General features: G+C 40.3%; 3 protein-coding genes across 3 annotated transcripts; all 3 read right to left on the bottom strand.

Annotated features, from left to right (window-relative positions):
* Positions 1–1108: 1108 nt before the first annotated feature.
* ccdc15 (coiled-coil domain containing 15) lies at positions 1109–6169 on the bottom strand. Its single transcript, XM_012821960.3, has 10 exons — positions 5566–6169; positions 5184–5333; positions 4751–4927; positions 4526–4642; positions 4237–4431; positions 3968–4087; positions 3553–3656; positions 3197–3391; positions 2840–2988; positions 1109–2324 (listed from the first exon to the last, which is right to left on the bottom strand). The coding sequence occupies exons 1-10, from the start codon at positions 5758–5760 to the stop codon at positions 2206–2208; spliced, it is 1521 nt and encodes a 506-aa protein (XP_012677414.1). The 5' UTR covers positions 5761–6169; the 3' UTR covers positions 1109–2205.
* Positions 6170–8307: 2138 nt separating this feature from the next.
* Positions 8308–13689, bottom strand: hepacamb (hepatic and glial cell adhesion molecule b). Its single transcript, XM_012821919.3, has 7 exons — positions 13433–13689; positions 10574–10915; positions 9992–10276; positions 9694–9787; positions 9516–9601; positions 9339–9409; positions 8308–8643 (listed from the first exon to the last, which is right to left on the bottom strand). Exons 1-7 carry the CDS (start codon positions 13518–13520, stop codon positions 8308–8310), a joined length of 1302 nt encoding a protein of 433 aa, XP_012677373.2. The 5' UTR covers positions 13521–13689.
* Positions 13690–16762: 3073 nt separating this feature from the next.
* Positions 16763–22758, bottom strand: nrgna (neurogranin (protein kinase C substrate, RC3) a). The gene is made up of 3 exons (XM_012821969.3): positions 22535–22758; positions 19058–19204; positions 16763–17595 (listed from the first exon to the last, which is right to left on the bottom strand). Exons 1-3 carry the CDS (start codon positions 22547–22549, stop codon positions 17575–17577), a joined length of 183 nt encoding a protein of 60 aa, XP_012677423.1. The 5' UTR covers positions 22550–22758; the 3' UTR covers positions 16763–17574.
* Positions 22759–23393: the final 635 nt, after the last annotated feature.

Below are 23393 nucleotides of genomic sequence, written 5' to 3'. Positions count from 1 at the left end.
AATGAGATACTGTAATAGGCCTGTAACGTTAGTTTTGTTGTAGTGGTTGGAATAAGGCAATTGCATTTTTTTTTAAAGGCTAAAACGGTAAGTGGCAAAATTCCAGATTTTAATTTCTGGCTAGACTCAGATAAACCTATAAAATGCATCTGTAACATCTTGCACAGTTGGACATATTAACTCATTCTTACATATTTGCTCAACAGTACTCTACCAGAGACTGTAGCCTTTGCATAATTTACATTCAAACATTCATACGTTCCTCATGAATGTCCTTGTAGAACCTATTAATTACCAGCAAAGACTGTGAAAAATTGAACGGATTGAGGTGTGACTGATTGAACAACTTGTTTAAAGTTACTTTAAAGTCCACAGACATGAGCTGAACTCAGTTTCTTCACCAATTGTAGAAACGACCTTGGTGCTGAAATTATTGGTTATTCGTCTTTTAAATACTCCCAGCACTTGACACATCTACAGTACGTTACCTATCTCAGCATAAAGAAAATTACTGGATTTTATTTGGTATGTATGGCTCTGTAGACTACATATGTAAAAACGGAGATAATTCAGTGAATAACTATATGGTCACCAGATGGGGAAAAAAACATAGTCTAATTCACCCTCATACTTGCCTGAGTAATCACTGTGTAAACATTCATCAATTGAAAATAGCCTCTGGATTATGGAAAGGAGACCGTCACCATGGTCTGGGTTAAAAGGTAACTTCCTCATTCCCCTGGACACTCAACATCTCCTTTAGACATCTAGGGCAATGGACTTTTCCCCCGAAGGAAGTATTGACGTAGACGGCCATACTAAGAGCTCAGGATCACAATGTAGGTGCATTGATTTGGATAAGAGTCGAGCAAAGGTTATCAGTCTGAGCCTGATGGGACATCTTTTTCTGGCATTAATTTGCAGATTCATAAGCCTTTTAGATCATAAGGTGTGCACTGGCATAATCAGTTGATGTCAACTGCTCTAGCTATGTACAGCATGAAAACGCTATTGTTGAATCATTTGCACAACCGCGCCATCAAAATAACTAGTCCACCATGAGGTGTGTACAGTTTGTATGTCAACAAACTGATTCGGAAACCAAACACACAGGCAAAGGGAAACATTTATTTTCACAGTAATGACAAATTGCACTTCACAAACAGGAAATATACCAGAAAAGGAAGACCATGAGCCCCTGAGCACAGAGCAAAAGTGATCCCTGAATGGAACGATGCTTTCATGCCAAACTGGAAACAATCCACCCTTTAAAACATTACAAGAAATGATTTAGGTAATAAGTGTCATGTTCAGTAGGCCTTAGTGCCACACTATTGCTTCTGGTGATAAGATTTCAATTTGTTTGTGTCAGACTGTGTGCCAAGTACATCTGTTTGTCACTTCACATAAACCTAAAGTTTGGATTTGAATTTTCATGTAGCTGATCAAAGTATACATCAAAACTTTATTACATAATGGCACCATATACAGAATGAAAACAGGAATGCCCAAATTGGAAGATTCATTATTATATGCTGTAGTTCAACAACTGAATAGATCGGACAATCTTGGCTATATGTCAAATTTGCTTGAGAAACTAAACATGTCCCAGGGAAGGCGCTCATGGTGACCAACTCTTCCCATATTCCCTCTGAGACCTTGTGTCTTCTGCCAATACCAATCATACATTCTCCTCTCAATTTTATTATGAAGCAGCACATGTATCTACAATTTAGTGTTTGTAAGATTGTAAATCCCTGAAGGAATGGGAATATGTGAAGAAGTTTATTTTACCCCTACCTACCTACCTAAAATGTGTTGCTGGGTCCAAATATAATGGCACCCTACAACAAAATAATGTACAGAAACAAATGGGAATGCATACATACAGGAAACAATATGGGATAGTATGCTGTGATGCAAACTCAACCTATGCAATAAAAGCATTTCATACTTTAAATATTTACAGTAAAGGTGCCCTGATACATTATACACAGACACTACAAAAGCGAACAGGAATGACCAAGAGGTCTCTTTCAAGTAAAAACAAAAGTCCAGTGTGTAAAACATGGATGACATAAGCCTTCCTCATAGTGTAAAACTTTAACATTTACTTCATCAAAACTCATGTGAAATGGCACAGGGCCTCATTTGGTTTATTCATAAATAGATATCAAGTAAGAAAAGGATCAGGTAGAAATCTCCTCACTTCTGCGGGGACAGGGCGTACAAGGAGGCTACCCTGCGGGTGGATGCGCGGTGGCCGGCGCTGCCCTCCCTCTGGTCACAGCTCTGCAGCACAGACTGCAGGGCCTGAGCATAGGCTGGAGCGGGCCGGAGAGAACTACAGTTAGGTCCAAAACGGCAGAGCGCAAACATACTGTGCATGTAGTTCACTTGGCAATAGACAACCATGACCATGGGGGTAAGAGATACTGCATGCAAATGTCTCATCTGCATGCAATGAGAAATATGGCATCTTATCAGCACTTGGAAGAGGAGCAGTGAAATTAGGCAAATTAGACAGGGTGCTATGACAAGAATGCTATACCCTTACAATGCACCGGAATGTTAACAACTAATGGTTATGTCTTTGCTGATTAAATTACTCATTTCACGGCATGAATACTGGGTCTAATTCTTTTCAAATAGAATTTATAGATATTATTTATAACAGCATATAGCATTTATAGCTCATGGAAACACTCAATAATAGACCAGCCAGTATTCTATGAGTGATCATCATATTGTTTGCTAGATGTAAATCATTCCTTTTGTTTTTTTTGTATCTGCGACATATTCTACTTGATTCCCTGACCTTCTTTGTGAGAAACGCTACCTTTGGGGTTTTTGTAGAAAACACAGTTGTTGGCGCAGGTGTCCGGGTGGGAGTCCCAGAAGCTGTCTCCACAGCAGCACAGGGCAGGCAGGTCGACTTTCTCCTGCGTTATTCTCTCCCTCATCTGAGCCCTCAGGGCCTCAATGTACCTGCCAGATGGATGCATACCCTGTGTCATGGCATTGGCTGGTACATTTATCATAATTTATTTTGCACAAGAATCTGTACATATTGGACTGTACCCACACAATACTAGGCATTAGCATTAAAATGCTCATTTGAATTCATTAGACTCTCAGTTTCTCTGAGAGTGCTGAGGGAGAGTCAGACAGATATGAAATTCCCACTTGGTTTCACCTTGTGGCCTCTTTGCATTTCTGGACCTTCTCTTTCTCCTTCACACTGTCTGCCCTGTCCTCCTCCTCCAGCCTTAGACGCTCCAGAATGAGGTACTCCCTCTCAGCCATCGCAGCGTTCTGTTCCTCTTGCAGCTTTAGTCTTTCCAGCTTCTGCTCTTCCTCTTGTCTCAGCCGTTCTTTATCAGCTTTTATTCTACAAGCGACAGTTTGAGGAGGAGAAGAACAATTGGAACAAAACACTCTGGATAATCAAAAAAGATAAACTGCAGATGAACTGAAACAATCCCAAATGACTAAGCCATAAACTATAATATCTGAGCTGTGAATTAATGTTGTGCCGTGGAATTGAGTCACCTTGCGATTCTTCTTAAATGATTCTGGTGGCGCTGGTGCTCCTTCACTTGTTCCCTCTCTATGTCCATGAAGAGGCGGCGATACATTAGGAACTGAGACTGCTTCTACAAATGAAAACAGGGGTGTTGGAGATGTGTGGCACAGCAGTGTGGTTGAATTCAACAGGGCTCCCATTCAAGAGACAAGATAACATGCTTTCTGCTGCTGTGTCAGTAACAACTCAATCTTATGTTTGTATGCTTTGATTTATTCTTCCAGAAAATTTAAGTGAAATACCATTAAACTGAATTAAATCATAAGTGGGGTTTTTTCTTTCTTTTTTTTTAAAGATGTTGAAGCAAAAGCTGTTGCTTTTGCTTCAAATGCATTAAAAGTTCAACATTAGACAACTAATCAGGCTGACAGAAGACCCTACCTGTTTTTTAAGTTCCTCCTGGTCTCCATAAGGCCATAGCACTTTGGAGGCTTGGTAGTCTGGCCTAAAGCTAGTACGTGGACCAGTAGGGTAGGGTTCTCTCTGCAATCTCTCGCATGCCTGGGACAATGAAAGGAGAATACCTTCAGATCTTATGCACAACCTAAAATGTTTTCAGAGATATCAAGTGAATTATGACTCATGAATTGATCGTGCTTCACTAGCAAGTCTGGCTTGCATTGGCTAGAAACACACTGAAGCTTGCTAACCTCTGTATTGTGGAAACTGACAGTCTTGCCCTTGTCTTCCTTGGATGTGGCAAGATTTTGAAAACAAAGCGGGTGATCATGTTGTCCAAACAGTGAGATCTCGTCCTCCTTTGAATCCTTATCGTTATCCTCATCTTCCTCCTCTTCATTTTCCTCCTCCTCTCTTGAAGCATGTGCTCTATATGCTCCCTGCTTCTATATTGTTTGTGAAACAATGACACAGAAAGTTACCATACAACTCACAAACAGCACATAAATGCCCACGGTGAACAAAGCCTGACGGACTCACATCTCTTGTAGGGGACACTTTCCACAAACCCCCAGGTAGTTCAGACACTTCATCGCCCTCTCTGACTGTTTTACAGGCTGCTAGTCTGTGCCGGACCAGCTTCACCACTTTGCTGAGCTACGAAACAAACAATAACAAATAAATATAAGGCAATTAGTACTGCACAGTCTCTCACAAACTATTTCTGATAAAGAATTTCAGACACAAATGCTGGCTCATTCTTACTTGCTGACTTTGCTGGTCTGTGTGAGCATCACCGTTTGGCTCCACTTCCTGTGCCTTTACCAAGTGGGCTCTGGGAGAGCAGATGGCCAACTCCCCAGGTGGCCAAGGTGGGTGTGGGCTTCTCCTTGGGCTGAGATGCTGTGCGGTGTTGCTGGTCTGCTGCAGCACTTGCCCTTCCTGCTCGGCCCGAAAGCTCAAGGTCAGATCACTCACCACCATCACTATGTGAATGAAATTTGGTGACCTAGTGTCACATTCTATTTACTGGTGATAATGATGAAAATGATATTGCACAAATCACTGTCATCTCTTCATCAGCATTAGACCACACAGGATGACAAACACTTTCCCACAAAAAGGGAAACATTTAGGGGATATATAAGCACTTTGTGAGTGATGTTTTTTATTTTAAGACCGCTTTTTAACCCCTCACCGTTTCACAAAACCTCTGCATTTGTTGTTTGTGACGGATTTGGGCTTGCTGGGACACACGTCGGCGCACAGCATCTTGAAATCTGAGCAAATCAACTTCCTTCTTTCGAAGAATCCTCGCCTGCAGCTCTTCCGTGTGCACAGCAAGAACCTACAAATATAAAGACTAATTTGAATCGCGCAGGCTATACATTTAAAGTCATAGGTACATTCGCACTTTCTTTGCAGTGTACGTATCATGAGATTATGCAATGAACACCCACTCAAGTATTTCAGCAGCTGTAGAAGTCATCTCCTTGGATTTTTTTAACAGCAATCATTTGTTTATTTGTCCGATACAAAACATAACAGATATTACAAAACATTTAATTTCCAGTACTTACATTTGGATGTTCTTGCCATTCATGTACACTTTCCACCCATGCTCCTACTGCCATTACTGATGGATTCCTCTCAGCAAGGATTTTGTAGTCAATCATACTGTGCTTCTTCCTTCGGACACTATGACTTGTTTGTTTGGCATCCTTAGAGGCATGGCGTTTATTTGATGCCACCTTTTTCTTTACTGATAGACTCATTTTATTCTGTTGAAGTTGTCACAACATTTAAACGAATACTAACTTAGCTGCCAACCTTCAAAGGTTTTAGTGCTAAGTAGCTAGCCAGCTCCCGTTGCTGGTTGGCTAAATTTGGGTTTACGTTAGAGCTATCGAATGAGTACTATCCGATTAGTCTGGAAAACACTTTCCCAGTTTAATTGCGATGGGCTACTGGTTTGGAAAGTAAAACACCAGTTAACAAGATAGCTAACTGTCTGGTGAAATGTCAGTTGAACAATCTGCTGTTGATAGCGACGGAGGACAGCGATACAAACATTACAACCATTTTGACTCAGCCCGCCAGACGCTCATTGGTTGGCTAACTAGACTAGCGAAAACAAACCGCGCCTACGGTGCATTCATTAAATTGTGTCCTCGGAAAAGATAAACCTCCAAACAATGGTTCCTCCTGAAAAGGTTACGTAGCAATATATCATAATACAATTCGTTAGGTTTTTTTTTTGTCTTCACCTCCTACCAGTTGAATTATAGGCTGCCATTCACGTCCATACCTTTCAGATCCTCCACATGGTTGATCCAAATCGTTGATGAATGTAGTTCCAGCTTGTGAAGAACCTGAAGATTACCTCAACTCAGGTGATGTGGCTAGGAGTGGAGTCTTGGGGAACCATCCAAGTTACCAAAGGGCCTAGCAGCCTTTTGGAAGTAATGGAATTTTGATTGTAACCTTTACTCTATTTCCTATTTTCAGAAGTGACTCATATCAACACCGATAATAACATACATTATCTTCTGTTCACCAGGAACATAAGGTAGTGATGGAAGTGACATAATGTAGGAATAAAAATAAGAGGCAAGATTAATACCTGTAGCTTACAGACTACAGCAGTTGCCTTGGCCTATATACCAGCAGTCCTCTGCCCACTGTGTCTCTGTTCAAAGCACATTTGAAATGATATAGAGCCAGTACACAGTTTAACATTATTTGTTTTGTGAAGGCACAGCACAGCAAATAAGGCAGAGTTGATTATGAGGATTATCCCTTTACCAGAGTATGACCATAGCACAGGACGGTACAGTTGAAGTTACAATCACTTAAAAACAACAGAAAGTGCACATATTTCTGACAACTGTTAATCACACACAGCGTGAAGTAGCAACTGTATGTGTAGCCTATACAAGGCAATTTATTTTAGTGGGAAAAAGGATGACTTCAGTCACCCAGTTATTTGCTGGCCCGACCTCTGACAATGCTGATCCTGCAAAACTATCTTAAAGTTTGCTGTTAGTATATATAAATGCAAATATATGATATATCTAATATTTTACCCTAAGTTTTACCATGTCACATAGTCCAATGTCTGTCTTGTGCAAACATGAAATGTACGAGTGCTTCTGATGCCTAAGAGGGTTTCTCCTTGTATTTGTACACAGTGTACATGCATGTATCAGTATGTATGTACACTGCCTACAGGCCCTTGTTCAGGCATGTTGTTCCAGTGTGGTAGTCCAGCACTATTCCGCAGTGTCTCTGTCCTGTACATTAATGTATATGCATGAATTGAGAGAAGAATTGCAGGCTTTCTTGACAATGCCTGCTCTCAAAATCTGTGTCCACCCAGAACAAAGAGCCTACTTACTCTTTTGTGTGAATCAGCAAACACATTCTCTCTGTCTGAGAACAGTATGCACTGTAATGAATAGAATGAGACACAATTATGTAATTGTAGGAGTTATGTCAGAAAATTGTGTGTGGTACAAAACCACATCATATGTTGTGAGAATAACATCAATATCCTTTCTGTGTTTATCTAGTAGGAGTTATGTAGGAAAATTGTGTGGTACAAAACCACATCATATGTGGTGAGAATAACATCAATATCCTTTCTGTGTATCTAGTCTGTAGCCAGCAAACAATCAAAGCAGCAGATCTGTGCATAAGAGGCATAATATGCATAAGAAGAATGCTATTCATTTAGTAAAATAACTTAACAAACCAGTATTAATGAAGAAGAAAAAACACAAGGAAATCAAATAAGACTATATGAGTTTTATGACGATATAATATTTTACATATGGTTCAACAACACGGGCTTACAGAGAATGAAAATATAATACTGTCTTCTGTGTATTTTCACTCTGTATATTCACTGTTGAAAATGACATTTTTACCCACATGTGGACAACATAAGCTGATTCTGGAGGGGACCCGAAGAGAGTTTCTGCTTTCTTCTATGTTTTCATGTTTTCCTACGCTGTCATATGCCATTTAATAGAAAATGCAAAAAATTAGACTACCTTCAGTTCTTATGATTACCTCCTTAGTCATAATCACTTCAGATTGATTAATAATTTGCCAATGAACCTTTTTATTATGCAAGTAACAGCCACAAAGATTTTGACAGTAGCCTAACCTTTGTATGTCTGATTAGGCCCAGAACCTAAATCAAACCACTCTCACAGCAAAACACCTACTATATATACATAGATAAAACATTTTGTACAGCTTCCTGTTGAGATGTGTTGAAGTTCCTCAGCAGTGTGATGTGGAAAGACTCCGGACATTCAGGTTGTTGTGGAGGTGTTGGGCTCTGATGCAGGCTCAGCTTTGTCCTTGGGCTGGTGAGATGCGAGAGGTGATCCCCTCGGGGTCCTCTGGGAGCGGCTGGAGCTGCGGCTCCGTGCAGGGGAGGGCACGGCGGGGGGGCTCTGTCCCTGCCTCTTGCGGTGTTGTGCAGGGGGCGAGTTGGTCGGGGTGCGGGGGTACCTGCGAGAGGAGCGAGCCGGTGGTTCCGGAGAATGTGAGGACGGGGGCACGGAGCCGTTATAGCTGGAGGTGTTGCTTCCATTGGAGGTGATGCAAACTGTGCATGTAGATCCTGGATCACTGGTAACAGATTCCTAGAGAGACATATCAGCATTTTTAAAGGTGCATGTAAACTTTGTTGTGGAAAATATTCGTGTATTCATATTCGTATAATTTCATATTGATGTGGAAATCATATAACTCTAAATCAATATTTCTGGTAGAACCCTCTATGTACCAAGCCTAGGGTGTGCAAGTCTGACTTGACCTAGTCAGGCCAGAAATGAAGATACAGGCTAACACCATTCCTCCTCACCCTCGTTCACTCTTTTCACATGGTAACACACAAACCCATGTGTTGTAGAAAGAACACACTCTCCAATGATGGCACATGACTGAACTTGCCGGTTTGGGTGCTGGTAATTGCTCTATTATATGAATGTATTCCTTAGCGTCGCACATGTGAAGGTGTCAAGAGTAGAGGTGGGAAAACAATTGGTGCAGTGTAGGATCACGATCAACTATCGCACTATTTTTGTATTTAATATTATGATTTTATTTTCTACTATGATAACATTGCTTCTGAAGTCCACAAGACCTTGTTCTTCTCTTGCGTCACAACAGAAATTGGAAACAAATTGACCACGCCAAGATGGCAGCTGAGGCTGCTGAGACTCCCAGGATATGCATATGCAGTTTATGTCTCAGTAATCATGTTATCACTGTATTTTTCTGAAGCCCTCTGATAATAACTGCCATTCCATATGCACTGCAAAAGTCTGAGAGTTACCTTCTCTTTCAGGATGTAGAGTGAGACTTGGTTCCTACGCTCATGATCAGTCATTTTAGGAATGACCTCATCTGCAGGAAAGAGATGCAAAGGTCAGACAGGTTTATTTCTAATTAAACAGTGCAGGCCTCAGTTGAGGAGTATTGAACACATTGGTTTTAAGGGACAATCAATTACTTTCAATCTTGTCTTCATCATGATCAATCAGATGTTTCTGAAGATTCTGTGCTCTTTTCTTCAAATTTTTTCTTTGTCGTTCAGATCTGAAATGATTGAGAGAAAAAAATTAAAATTTGAACGTGTATGAATAGCCTAAACATTAAAAAATACATAAGATATATGAAATCAAACCTACTTTTTGGTGGGTTTCCAGCAGGCACACACAGTCACAAGGGTTATGAGGAGAAAAATCCCCCCTGTGGACAGAATTATGTAGAGAGAACTCCTTTCTGGAACAAAGAGAATGATTAGTTTGCCACTGATTTCATTTTATGCCCATAATGTGTTTAGTTATATGATATTGAACTACCTCAGACTATTTTACCAAATACCAAACTAGTGTATCCATTTTTCAAAAGTAAGGACACCATTCATATCATGTAATGTATAGTAACGTAAGGCATCAGTGGTTTTGTTGTGCATCCTGCCCCTACTGTAGACTGTGAGTTTGATTGGCATGCTCTTCATGGTGCCAATGGGGTTCTCGACATGGCAGCTGTAGATGTCATCGTCCACCATCAAAACCCGGACGATGGTCAAGACCTTCTGGTCAGGTGACAGCACCAGTCGTGACTCATTGGAAAAAAGTAGTTTATCCCCCTTGAACCAGCTGTACACAGTTTTGGTCCCTGTATCATGGCTGCAGTTGAGGGTGAAGTGTTCTGTCAACTCAAGAACTGTGGAGGATTCCACCTGTACATAAGGCCTGGAGATAGGCTCTGCCATAGAACAAACACAGGAAGTGCAGAGTAAGTTTCAGTTCATTTCCGCAACCAATAGTCATATCCTGAAATAGCCTTATTAATATCAAACTCCTCTGAAGGTCTATGTGTAAATGTACGCATTTCATTTAAAATACAATCCAGAGACTATAGAATCATGTCCCAGTTCTAAAACAATTCCATGAATTGTTTTCCAACGTGCCTATTTTATGCCTTTTACTTGTTTGTTTTGTTGTGGTCTACAACAACTTTTTTTTTGTTACAGTAATCACATGACCACATCTCCCAGCTCACCGTCCACTGTGAGGTCGATGCTTCCCTCCCCTGTGAAAGTGTCGTCTGTGATGGAGATCTCCACCTCATAGGTGCCCTCGTCTGACAGCCTCAGGTTGTGAAGGAGGAGGGTGCCGTTCTCAAACACCAGGATGCGGTCCCGGTACTCGGGCCGCAGGTTGCCAATGATCTCCGTGCCGATGGACTGCACCACCGTGATGGGCTTGTCCTTCTTCAGTTGCCACTTGATGACAGGAGGGTCTAGGCTGACGCTGGCATAGCGGACTGACAGCAGGGCCTCTCCTCCCGTTATGCCCCGTATGAGGGAGCCCAGAGTGGTGATGTTCACTGCCTGAACTTCCCCTGTGCCAACAGCATAAGATAAACTGTAGTGAAGGCTGTTCCACATGAAATATATGTGTATTCAGTCCAAGCACTCATTGTCTTACTTAGCAGCAGCCTTTGCCAACGGCATGTTTCAATTTCAGATTTTATTACTAGGCAAAAGAGTACCCCCTGCAAACTCTATGGATTGATACTATCTGAAGGGTGAAAACAGCAATTGTAGACAGCTGATTGATGATTCACAGCAATTTCAAAACAGCAATTGTAGATAGCTGATTGATGGCATTTTTACCTGAGCTGCCTAAGTGTTGTAGGACATACATAAACTACTATATTTATGTTCAGTAGAAAATGTTAAGTAATTAATAAGCGAGTAGTTGGGGCCTCTGAATATGGGATAATTTCAATCCATTCTAGCTGCAATGTTCGTGTCCATCAAATGATGCATTAACATACAACCCTGAAAAATATTTTGGTGGCAAATGTCTTCCAGTAAATTCTTTATCAATAAAAAAAAAACAGAAATGCATATGTATGCTATATATCCCCCTCTTGTAGCTGAGAGAAGGTTTGAACTGAGCATAGCACAAGTGTACCACTCTAAGGCTTGCTCATTCTCCAGTGGTTTACCTCCCACACTGTACCTAGGGACTCAGTCATTTTATCTCCTCTGAAATAATGAGCATCAGGATGGCTTTCACTCAATATGTCTGTTTCTTCTGATGCTCCTAGATTATTACATGTGTTATGTTAGCATTAGCATTCAGTTGATGTGAAGAGTTTGGTTTAGTTAAGAAAAACTAAACTGAAGTAAGCTCTTGAAAATGAACACCAAACACAATTTGGGTAATGTGAAGGTCCCTTGGCCTGGAACAATTATGACTTGGGTGTGAGACAGCATAAATATTGAGTGGATTTGCATTGTAAAGTTATGTTTTAATTGGATAGTCTTACTATGTTCTGTGGAAATATATTAAATAGGTTTTATTAACATGCTATCGTTCGAAGGGTTAGTGCTTTTTTATATATTTGTACACAGTCTACACATGTCAAAATCTGATCTTTACATTGTTTATGCAATGCAATTAACCATTTAATCAAAAACAAATAGCCAGTATGCCGATTTATTATGTAAATTATGCAAACTAATGTCATCATTCTCTCTGTGTATTTGTGTAGGAGACCTGATAAAGGCAGCTCCTCCATTCTCAAAAGACTGAATTGACAGCCATAACACATTTTCAGAGGAATGGGGCCAATGCCCACTCTGTCAAATGTGCCCCCTCCCTTGGCTATCAAGGCTATGGGCAGCCAGGCCAGTCTGCATGGTAGCTCTTCATCGCCCTAGCAACCATTCTCAGTCCCATGGGATGGTCAGGATGAGAAGACAAAGGCTGCGATTGTTTGGACCAATTTCCTCCCTGGCAGCCCATGAAAAGTACCCTCAGTGGCACACAGTCGATGTGATTGGATAGACAGGGACGCACAGAGGCCCAAGTGATTCCACTGATGACAGCACAGACCAGCAATACAACACAACACACGCGGGATCTGTCACGGCACATAATCTAACACAAGACCCTCAAAATCTGCCATGGTGCAGTGGCAGACACTGGTCAGATAACCACAGCCCTTTTCTTCTGCCACTGACATACAGACGGACAATGACAGTTGCTTGGGCTTTCCTCTTTTAACGACTCTGTTCCTCATCATCTCATAGCTCCATCCTTTGTATCAATCCCTGCCTGCTCCCCCCCCCCCCCATCCCACAAATAACTCTGTTGTGCTTTGCTGAACTTCTCAGTTAACACTATAAGTCCCTTAAACTCTGTTCAAATTTTTGAAACATCATTATCTAACAAATTACCAAAAATTAGAACTGTGAAATGTATTATTGTTTTTTTTTGTTCTGCCAGGACAAGACATAGTCATAACCATGACCATCAGTCAACATTAAATGATAAATTAATGTTAAAACTGAGCACTTCCTGTGCTTTCCAATTTCATATTGGAATCTCTGTTACAATATATAATTCATGAAAACCTTATTTGTCTCTGTGTGTGTACTATATAGAACCATAAAACTAGTTCTTAAAGTGAATGACAGTAGAAGACATTGTGTGTTCACACACTGATTTACCAGACAGGCAGTCACAGGAATGGATTACAAACAGTCACGCATACTTGTATAATTGGTTGGAATATTAATTCTGTTCTCAATCTTCATCATGGATTTTGAATATAAAGTAATGATTCAAAGAGTATTTGGTGAAAAGAGTATATGGACAAATGGAATAAAAAAAAAATTAAAAACTTTAAATAAAATGTTAAGTCATGGAAAACCTCTTCAAAAGCAACAAAAACCCACAAAAGCAAGTAAACAAACATGTAATCAAACATGTCACTTTAAACAACAAACCTGCAAACATCTCAATAAATTCCCTGCCACTCCCACTAGACTGTCTCTGTGAATTCCTACCGTGCAGCAATGCACTGATGTCTTCAACTGCAAAAAGTTGGCCAGGTTTCACTTACCTGATTGGAAAGTGACAACCAGACACCAGATGAGCAGAAGCGAAGGAACAGCTAATGCTCTGGAGAACGCCTCTCTCTCTGTCTTCATCTTGGGTGTAAAACTCGGTCTCTCTCCAAAACAATTAGCATGATTTGACCACTCTGAGCACGTCCCCTGAATGAGCGCACTGCCATTCCTTTAAGGCAGGGCTGTGTCAAGGCTGGCCACAAACAAATCAATGCACGAGACAGAGGGGTGTGTGTGTGTGTGTGTGTGTGTGCGTGTGTATGCACACGCATTAGTGTGGTGGGGGTTGGTTGATGGTGGGACAGACAGATCAACACAAAGAAAACTTCACGAGACCATGAAGCATGAAGACATGATTTATTTTTAGCCGATAATAAAACAAAAGTAAGCCATTGTTCAGTGCATTGAATTGCACTGAACATGAAAAATATCATTTCATAGAAGAGGGAACAATAGGACCAGTGCGTATGCGAAACACACCTGCCATGGTGAATGCATGGACCAAGGACCTGCTCTATTCCCACACCTCAAAAGGGACTGAAGCATCATGAATGTCAAGAACATTACAACAATAGATGAGTGTCTCTCTGCACTGTGATTGGAGCTCAGTCAGATATACTTTTATGGTAATGGTCTGAATTAGCAGATGATGCTAAGTGAAGACTTAGAACAGTGAAGTAGCACTCAGCCTATGTGCTAATCAGTGTCTGCTTCATGATGACCTCATCTACAAGTCTAGGGAACAGGCAGTTTTGGACATATTGGTGGGTGTTCCTCAGTAACTGTTGTGGGTAGCGACTAAACTGAAGGAACTTTGTAAGTGTTTGATGGACGTATTAAACACAGCATGATAACTGCAGCCTGAAATATTTCAGAGCTCAAAAGTGTGCAATGAATGTTTTGTCAGTTTTACAGAAAACACTCTCTTGACACATAAATGTTGAGGTTTGTTTTGATATACTTATACCATAGCGTAGCCTATAATATCCCATTTTTTTTGTAGAATGTGTAGTTATTGACAAGTGCCCTTTATTCTTTTTGAATCTGAGTTAGTTTGAAGGAAAGACACACAAAGACTTAAGTCGTGAGAAATAATTTACTCATATGCAATGTCTGAAAAAAAATATTTTTCGAATTCTTGTCAAACTCTGCAAACATGGAGGCCTTTGATTTTGTGATGACATGTCGCCCTCTTCTGGTAATTATGGAACGTGTTTGCATGGCAATTACGCACACCCTCAACAGCAGTTAGGCACAAACTGAATATATGTGTGTGAGACTGTTATCTATTTGAAATAGGCCTTCTTCTCCAGTAGCCTAACTGGGAAAATGCAAAGTTAATAATAGTTACGTAAGGGATAATGTATTGTCCGGAGGTCATTATCCAAAAATAAATCCCGACGGGGCGAACAACACCCCGACGCGCAGCGGAGGGGTGTTATTTCGTCCTGAAGGGATTTATTTTTGGATAATGACCGACGGACAATACATTATCCCGCTTATTATACGGTTACTTGCCAAAAACTATAGAAGACATTCCTCCAAAATACCTCTTTTTAATGATTTAGTTGCCGTTTCGTGATTTCCGCTAAGAAATAAATAGTTCTTCAAGCAAATAGAACTTTTAAGTTTCAGGTGTTGCGTAGCAACCCATTACTTGCTGACTTCAAATTACAATGAGTCTGTTACGTTAAATGACCGGACTACTTGCGGAATGATATGAAAGATGTGAATTAGAAGCAAAAAAACCCGTTGCCAATGACAGCGGTCAATATCTTTTCGCAGCGGTGAATATCAGGAAATATTCACCGGCGAACGTTGGGATGGCCCATTCAAATCAACGGAACTTTTTGGAACATTCTGAAGAGCCGTATAATAAAGCTACATAAGGTATGTTCGACATTTTGACGTAACAAACCTTGCTGCGTAATCAAACGTCTATCTAAATGTAGAGGTGAGTAAATCGCTGCTAATCCACACCCTTGTTCTTTTTTTAAAGTTGTGGGGGTGTAATAGCGTTTGCATCTCTGAACCTCAGTGCTACCATGTAGGCCCACAGTGTTCGCGTAAACATGAGCCATATTTATTTGTGATATGACAGATGAAAGCTGAGCACTAAAACGTCGAGAAGCGGGACAGTTAGCCATGTTTTGTTGCCATTGGAAACCTCTGAGAAATTCATATTTCATAACTCCCACCCCCGGCTGATTCCCTGGACGTGTCAGAGTGAGTGGGTGTGGGCGTAGGTGGCAAGTAGGCTCAGATGCTCCAACTTGAGGCCCCGTTTCCACAGCAAGGGTAAGCACAACTTGAGGGTGAAAAACAGACGCGGTTCTTAGCCACCTCACGTGGATTTGAAGGCTATTTTCAGGCATTGTTAAAGCTTTCTGTGAATAACGTTTACCTTGGAGCTGCAGTCATTTGCTCCTTTTGGTTTTCATATCCAGTGGAAAGCATGTAGGCCTATTCTTGGTTTATTCAGCACTATGACTTTGTTTTGAGAATAAATTCATTCTTTTTAAAACATAAATAAATAAATAAATGAATTAATTTTAAAACAGTCGAATCACTCCACCTTAATTGCACCCATCACAAATTCCACTTTGCCTGTCTCACGCATTTCCTGTTTTGCCCTGCTCACTGCATCCTGCTTTTAAATGGTTAAGTATGCATGTCTCCCCCATAGCGTGCTTCAGCCTCTAACCTTTCCAAATGAAGTAAAATATATCTGAGGGGGAATCAAGTGGATGTGATAAGTTACTACCAAGGGAGAGGCAGAACGAGATAATTACCACATGCTCTACTTTCTCCTGCCCATTGTGATTTGAACATTGTAATTAATACATGAGCTAAAGGGTAGAGAAGAGTTCCTCTGGTGCTCCATGTAAACAGAGTCTAAACAGAGCCTGTAAGATGGAGGGATGCAACTTTAAGTGTTCCTAGTGAAGATGAATCTGAAGACAAATCCACACGAAGGGACTTATTATGGTTGACTCTACCCAGAACCTATGGACAGAACTGCGAACTTTACCCCAAGAACAGAAAGCTCCCTTCTCGTTCTGAATGGTGTGGGTGCATGTGAGTGTTTCATATACCCCTAAGTGACTTGCCATGTTGCACCACAATCAGACATGATCTGAGATGATGGATAGAGACACTCACATGCAGCAGAACAATATTTGAGCTTGCTCCACTACACGCAGCAACTGCATTTTACTAAATCCATTTTTAATGACCATCTGTGCTATTTGGGAATGTGAGTCTCACAGTTTGAAAGATTAATCACCTATGTCCCAGAGAAGAAAAAATACACACAGCCAATGTGAATATCTTCCATATTATTAACAGTATTTTGTAATGATGGTGACATGATTGTAACAGAAACAACTCCTAATCTAGTGTTGTCAGTACCCAGTCAACCCTGTTGGTCTCCTTACAGTGAAGCAACAGAAGTTAAAACAGTTTTACGGACCTTGTGGCTGCTTCGACACTTGATTCACTGAACAATAAAAGATAAAATGGCAAACAAATAGCTTGGTAGTGTTATGATTACAACATATAAGCAAACAACACAGGCCAGGGTAATAGCAGCCATATAATACAAGCACTTGACTGGAGATTTATTAAACAGGCAAAAGAAAATCACTTTAGAAAAAGAACTGCCGTGTAATAAAATGCCTTTTGTGTTTTGTCTATTTAGACTGACTAGCCAAGAAGTGAAGAGCTAGAATATAAACAACCTCACAATCTTCACGGAATGTACTCCATTTATCCTACGTGAAGCATATAATGTAGTAGGCTATATGTTGCAAACCTGCAGCCAAAAAGAAACATTCCACTTACAAACAGTACATTTCCAAACTGAATGGAGCTTTCACTGTTATGATAAATATTCATGCTGTGTGTGAGGCTCATTTGTGTCATAGAACAGCCATCTTGACTATGTGAAGCAAAGGAGTAAGAGAGTTCACGGGTCTGTGGACAAACTCCAAATGTAGAGCTATAGTAACTTTTGCATGGGGGGGGGGGGGGGTCCCTTTGAGAGAAGAGCTCTGATTATTGCAGTGATGTGTGTGTGTTCCCCCTGTCTCAGGATCACTATGTAGTCCTTGCGGGGCCGGCTTGTCTTTTTCTTTTACTTGCGTTCCCGTTGTTTCTGAAAGAGAGGATGTTTATGTAGAGGTCAACACAACAGATTCACTACTATGTCAAGGATACGCAACAGAAAGCGAAACCGCATCATCACATATCACAAAGTGTGTAAATTCTTCCTAGGAAATCACATGCTATGAATGCCACGTCAGACATGTTTCTGAAATCACAACATCCCACCAAGTTTCAATCTAGAAAGATTTCATGTACACATATCATCAGATTTACAGTGATTTGAGTGTTTGATTTGACCAATTACAATTCACTGCAATCTCCTTTGTTAACACAAACTTATACAGTCCAGTCAGTCACTATGGAATTTATGTGCTCTAACATATCAGTTACAATTCCATCAACAAGTAATTTTAGTTGAATATATAAATATTTGGTTATGTGCAAGCTATTTCCCTATGCACAAAAATCTGATTCATACTGAGAATCACTTCTGGGGGCCCCCACCCCAAAGTTGAAATGAAACCCACGCAGTTGCTACAGCCATTTGGATATGACTCATAGCTACTGCTTTCTGATGTTGTGATGGTATATTTTATAAACTGAGAGATGTCTGATTACAACAGGCACGGTTCACTTCTGGCAGTATGATGTTGAGGCAGTCTACTAGGATCCCATTAATTACCATTTCTGACAAGACCAACTGTGATAAAAGCACTCAAAGCCAGTCTAAAGGAAATGGACTTGCAGGAAGACACCCCCTAACATGGATAGCATGAATGATACCCTCTCTCACATCCAGTGGTGCAGACTTGTTTACCACAAGGAACCAGATTCATGTACTGTAAATCTGATCATAATCTGCTGTACAAGACAGGAAAAAAACATCAAAGTCTCCTCCAGACTTAGGTGGCTTGAATAAAATGAACACCTCTATTTACTGCGCCATGCATAACCAATGCAGTTGAGAGGGTGCTCCCATGACATTCACTGGGCACCATCTGTATTATTGCCTAGCAACCAGTAATTAAGGCTTCATTGCTAGGATACCATTTTAACCATTCTGAAGTTGGTGGAGACAACACTGATTCCTAAAGGAGAGGGCAACATTTTTTTTTTTTTGGCCCAAAGAGATTTTATGGTTTTCAAATTTAGTTGCAATTCTATGTTCTATGTTCTATTTGGAATATTTGTTGTCTTGTTTTAGAAGAGGTATAATTTGTTTCTTTCTCCTACTCATAATGCAAAATTCTGTGTCATGCTGAATGGAGAATTACCTGTAGGCTCCTATGTATTTGTTCTATGTATTTCTGTACTGTAAGAAAACATTATGGTGCATGTCATACAAAATGCATGCAATACAACATGCAATATTTCATTTATTTAATTTTTCAGGACCAACATCAGAGGTAAGCGTGTTCATTCCAACAATTCTCCCTACCAGTCTTGTACACCACAGTTCTACAGTGTTTAATTTTGGAAGATGCTCTACGTGTGCCATCACTCCGGCTCACCTCTTCTCTGGGCTTTTCATCCTTCATTTTCTTTCTGGTCATATGACCACGAAAGCCTGCTTGGATCTTGGCGGCTGCTTTATTTGCAGCCGGGTCATCCAGTGGGATGTCCATGATGTCCTCATCTGGCGGCTGGGTGCACCCTTGCTAATAGGAACAAATAATAAGACAAGACCAGCTATGTGAAAGGAAGAACCTCTGAACGATGCAAATATCAACCTCTTCTCACAGTTATATGTCCTGCTCCCTGTCTGATAATGAACAATGTAGAGGAAAAACACTCACTCTAGCCACATGAGTAATTTATACTAAGTGTTCGATTTTATCACTTGAAAGGTGACTCACAGCCATTTGCAGTTGCCATGGAAATATAGTTGCAAAACACCTCCCCTGGCCATCACCCGGAGATCAGTGGTAATGTTGCAATTGGATCGTTTGATGTGGTTGGAACAATGCTGTTTTATCAGCAGAGTGATCAAAAATCTTTTCTGCTTGGTTTCCGAGCTCGGAACTCTCTCTCTACCTCTGCCTTTGGGTAGAAGGTGGCAACTGTTCCTCCTGAGGCCCGTGTTTCCGATAGCTCATCTAATTTGCCTTGCCCGCTGGGGGAGTGACGTTAACAGGGGATTGAGGCACAGGGAGGACTGTGCATCTCTGGCTGCCAGTGAGAGGCACCAGCTGAGTGAAAAGGAAACATGTTCCTAAGGGGTTTCCACTGCCTAACTCAGGGATAAACAATGGTCTATTATACAACAAACATGACATCTAGAGTGCATTTCAACTCTTCATTGTAGATTGTTGGTAAAGCAGAGTTATCTCATCTTAGTTATTTACTAATACCATCATGATTCTTGTCACTCTTTTTCTGCATTTCCCTTTTAGGTCAGAAGATTCTATTGTTTTTATTGCACTGAAAACTCCAAAGGTTATTGCCATGGCCTTTTACTCCTCAAAGTGGAAATAACTGTGGTCTTTGGCTGTCAGGAACATGCAAATTGCCATCTGTTGAACGAGTCACAAGTCATGTCCTCAAATTATACAGAGATAATTGCTCTCTCCTGTCCCCAACAAGTTTGGAGCCTTCTGACAGAAAGTCCATATGGTTGAAGCCGTGAAGCACCAGCATTTATGCCAGTGATTTATGTAAGAAAAATGCTCAAGAGCTCTTAAACCTAGTTCTTGAAGTCGATACGGTAGGACAGAGGTCCAGAACTATGCTAGCACTTATACAGGTGACTTATGCCTGAAAATATGCAACACGTCTTTAACCATCAGTTACGGTTTTGATTTTTCAGGTGGTGAGTTAATGATTTATTTGCAGGCTCCTTGGGCTCCTTGTATTGTTCCGTGCTAGAGGTGCTACATCATGGCTATAGAGAGCCATTAGACACCATTTACATGTATTTACATATCTGAAACTTACATCCGAAGTGACTTACAGCATCATACAGCTACACATTGTAATCAGTACACTGGTTCCTTGTTCTACTAGTTGAACATAAAAAAATAATTAATACATTTCAGTGATTTGGACTAAATTCATAATTTTTCTAGCATTTTAAATAGGCACTTATACCCTGCCATTTGCAGAGAATAGGGCACTTGTCATGAAAGGTCAGAAATTTTATTTGTGGAGGAGAATATAATTAATGCTAGTTCAATTAGCTTCACAAGCTTTGCTGTACTGACTGTTACTTGTCTGTGTGAATAATCTGACTCTCATGCTGATGCTGCTAACAATGCTTTTACTGTTTTGCATGTGTTCCCTGTCACTCTTGGTCATTGGAATCAGGATCAGATTCATTTTTAATGGCCACACAACCAATGTTGGTGCAATTTGCTTTCGGTACTGCATGGTAAGCTCGGTTCAGTGTCAGTGAAAACAGACCTATGCAACACATAAGGCATTAGACATTCAACATCTCATTAGACATTAGAAACAATGATTACCACAGCAGACAATACATACACACCGGGGTCAAAAGACAAAATTCCCAGACAGTGTTGTATTTACAAGAGATTGACACAGGAAATGTAAGTGTAGGTTCCTTTGTCGGGGTTGGAGTGAAGTGTTCAGAGTCCTTGTAGTGGGGAAAAACTGGTTTGGGTGGGCATGGACCTATAGCTATGTAGCGCCTCCTAGAGGCATCAGATGGAATGGGTGGTGAGCAGGGTGAGAGTGGTCGGAGATAATTATTTTTCCTCTTTTGATTGTGCCTTTGTGATAAAGTGAATCAACTGTTGGAAGGGGGGAGCCAATAATCTTACAGAATGTATTGACTATGCGCTGTTCAAAATGTCCTAAATGTTCTGGTCAGTACCAATTTTTTTTTTTTTATCTTTTCACAACATAAACTTTAAAACAGTTATAGTTATGTATGCTTTCCTAACATGTACACAAAGACAACATCAGCTATTGGAAAAAGTTGCCAGTACACAAGCAGTATGGAAATATACCAAAGATAACAACAAAGGCAACCAGTTGGAGACCACTGGGTGGTTGTGGTTACATAACATTTGACCAGCTACATCGATAACAATAACATTCCATAGCAATCTGTGTCCAGCAATGGGAACAATATAAGCAAAAATATATATTCTGTAACTTCAGTGTATTAGTCTCCAGTTTCAATTTTTTTTTTTATCTGTACAAAACATCATTCTGTTTCTGGATATGTGTTGTTTATCATTATCACCAAGATCCTTTTTGATGCACCTTATCAGTGTTCCTGTGATCGATATGAAACCTTTTGGATTATATTTTTTTGGGAGTGTCATAGCTTAACTGCACAATGTAATGAAAACAATGGACAAATGTTTGCTAAATACCCACAGTTTTCCTCCACTCTACTCTTACAGTAATATAAACAATAAGTGCCACTCTTTTCTCAGATAGAAGGTTTCTTTTTCTTATTCATGGACTCTCAGTGGGAACTTAAAAACAGTCAATTTTCCAGATGAACCTGAACCAAGATTTATATTCACACATCTCAAACTAGTTTCTCAAAAATTAAAACGTTCTTGTAAATGAATGTACATGTGCATACATTTGAATGTGGATTTAAAAAAATATATCAGTGGTAGAATGCATGCAACCTCAAGTGGCACATCCGAATAAATTCATTTGCAGTCTAGACCGTTTTTGTTTTGACGTAGTCAACAGGCTATAGCCGGGTTTCAATCACACGTATGGATTCAAAACCGTTAAGGGTCTTTAGTTGTAATAGTTTTGCGATTAAGTTCAGTTGCACAATTTAACGATGTGATAGCTGAGAGACGTCAAATCACTTCAGCCCTAAAGAAATGTAAGATCACTATTTAATTCGACTGCCCTATACTGTTGGATTGATATTACGATGTGTCAGTCGCTCACATAAAAGTTAAACTAGCCACAAACTTAAATCAATTTCGCATACTGATTTGAACAAATCAATGGAAAAAAATATTATCTAAATAGATGTTCAAAGCTCTACTCACGTTCCGACAATCCATTGCAATGGGATGATAGGTACAGCTGTGATCCGAATGTAAGCCTGTCTGTTTTGACAACGTTACTCTACAATTCTCTCTCTCTCTTTTCCTCTCACGCTCTATCTCTATCTCTCCCTTCCTCTGTTTCGCTCTTTCCCCTCATCCGTGAGGACAACCTGACGCACCAATCACAACGACAGGCAGTCATTTCATCATTCCCCATTTGCAGGCAAATTAATCTTGGAGATCGAAACACTGCAAACACCTTTCAGGTGGCAAATACATGTCTTAACCGATGAAGTGTTTAAAGTCACAAAACACAATCTTTTGAATATTTTGATTTATTGATATCATGCTTCACATACTGCTGTAAATGTTTACATTGCATTCTGCTGCTTTGTAGCCAACAAGTTTGGTCTATATAAAAAAAGCCAAAAAAGACTATGGTTAGTAATTACGGAATGTATAGAAACCTAACTCGTATGCTTGGATACAAATACTGCTCTTTACTGCCAAAATGATGTACGTGTCTACAACAGTCCCATGATCCAACAACAACATCAGACAGGAGTTTTAACATCCACTACTTTCTCACAGGTATGCCTTTTCCCTGGTTAATGCATAACTGAGTTCAACAAACCTAGTGTAAACACACAGGCTTTTTAGAATTAATTTGAGGTCATTAGATGATGGAACCCTTTGTTGAGAAAAGAAGGGAGATTTTGGATTACAGTGAATGTTTTGAGGCCATGCAAAGGGAAAACACGGTGTTTATTTCATGCAAACACCACCACACGTTCCTCTACTCTCACATTTGGGGGAATTTCAGCCAACAGCTGTTTGGTAATGTTGTGATCTTGACCTG

Source organism: Clupea harengus, chromosome 8 (genome assembly GCF_900700415.2).
Source record: "Clupea harengus chromosome 8, Ch_v2.0.2, whole genome shotgun sequence".
Taxonomy (NCBI): Eukaryota; Metazoa; Chordata; class Actinopteri; order Clupeiformes; family Clupeidae; genus Clupea; species Clupea harengus.
Note: the sequence above shows the minus strand (reverse complement) of the source record. Positions and strands in the feature narration are given on the sequence as shown.

Excerpts from the sequence above, each read along its gene's own strand:
- ccdc15 (XM_012821960.3), bottom strand. The coding sequence starts at position 5,760 with ATGAGTCTATCAGTAAAGAAAAAGGTGGCATCAAATAAACGCCATGCC. Across the intron at positions 4,928-5,183 it reads TGCAGAGGTTTTGTGAAACG|GAAGGGCAAGTGCTGCAGCA; the intron begins GTGAGGGGTTAA and ends CGGGCCGAGCAG. Across the intron at positions 4,088-4,236 it reads TCAGTTTCCACAATACAGAG|GCATGCGAGAGATTGCAGAG; the intron begins GTTAGCAAGCTT and ends TCATTGTCCCAG.
- hepacamb (XM_012821919.3), bottom strand. The coding sequence starts at position 13,520 with ATGAAGACAGAGAGAGAGGCGTTCTCCAGAGCATTAGCTGTTCCTTCG. Across the intron at positions 10,916-13,432 it reads GGTTGTCACTTTCCAATCAG|GGGAAGTTCAGGCAGTGAAC; the intron begins GTAAGTGAAACC and ends CTGTTGGCACAG. Across the intron at positions 8,644-9,338 it reads TCTACATCCTGAAAGAGAAG|GAATCTGTTACCAGTGATCC; the intron begins GTAACTCTCAGA and ends ATGTCTCTCTAG.
- nrgna (XM_012821969.3), bottom strand. Across the intron at positions 17,596-19,057 it reads ATGAAAAGCCCAGAGAAGAG|AAACAACGGGAACGCAAGTA; the intron begins GTGAGCCGGAGT and ends CCTCTCTTTCAG.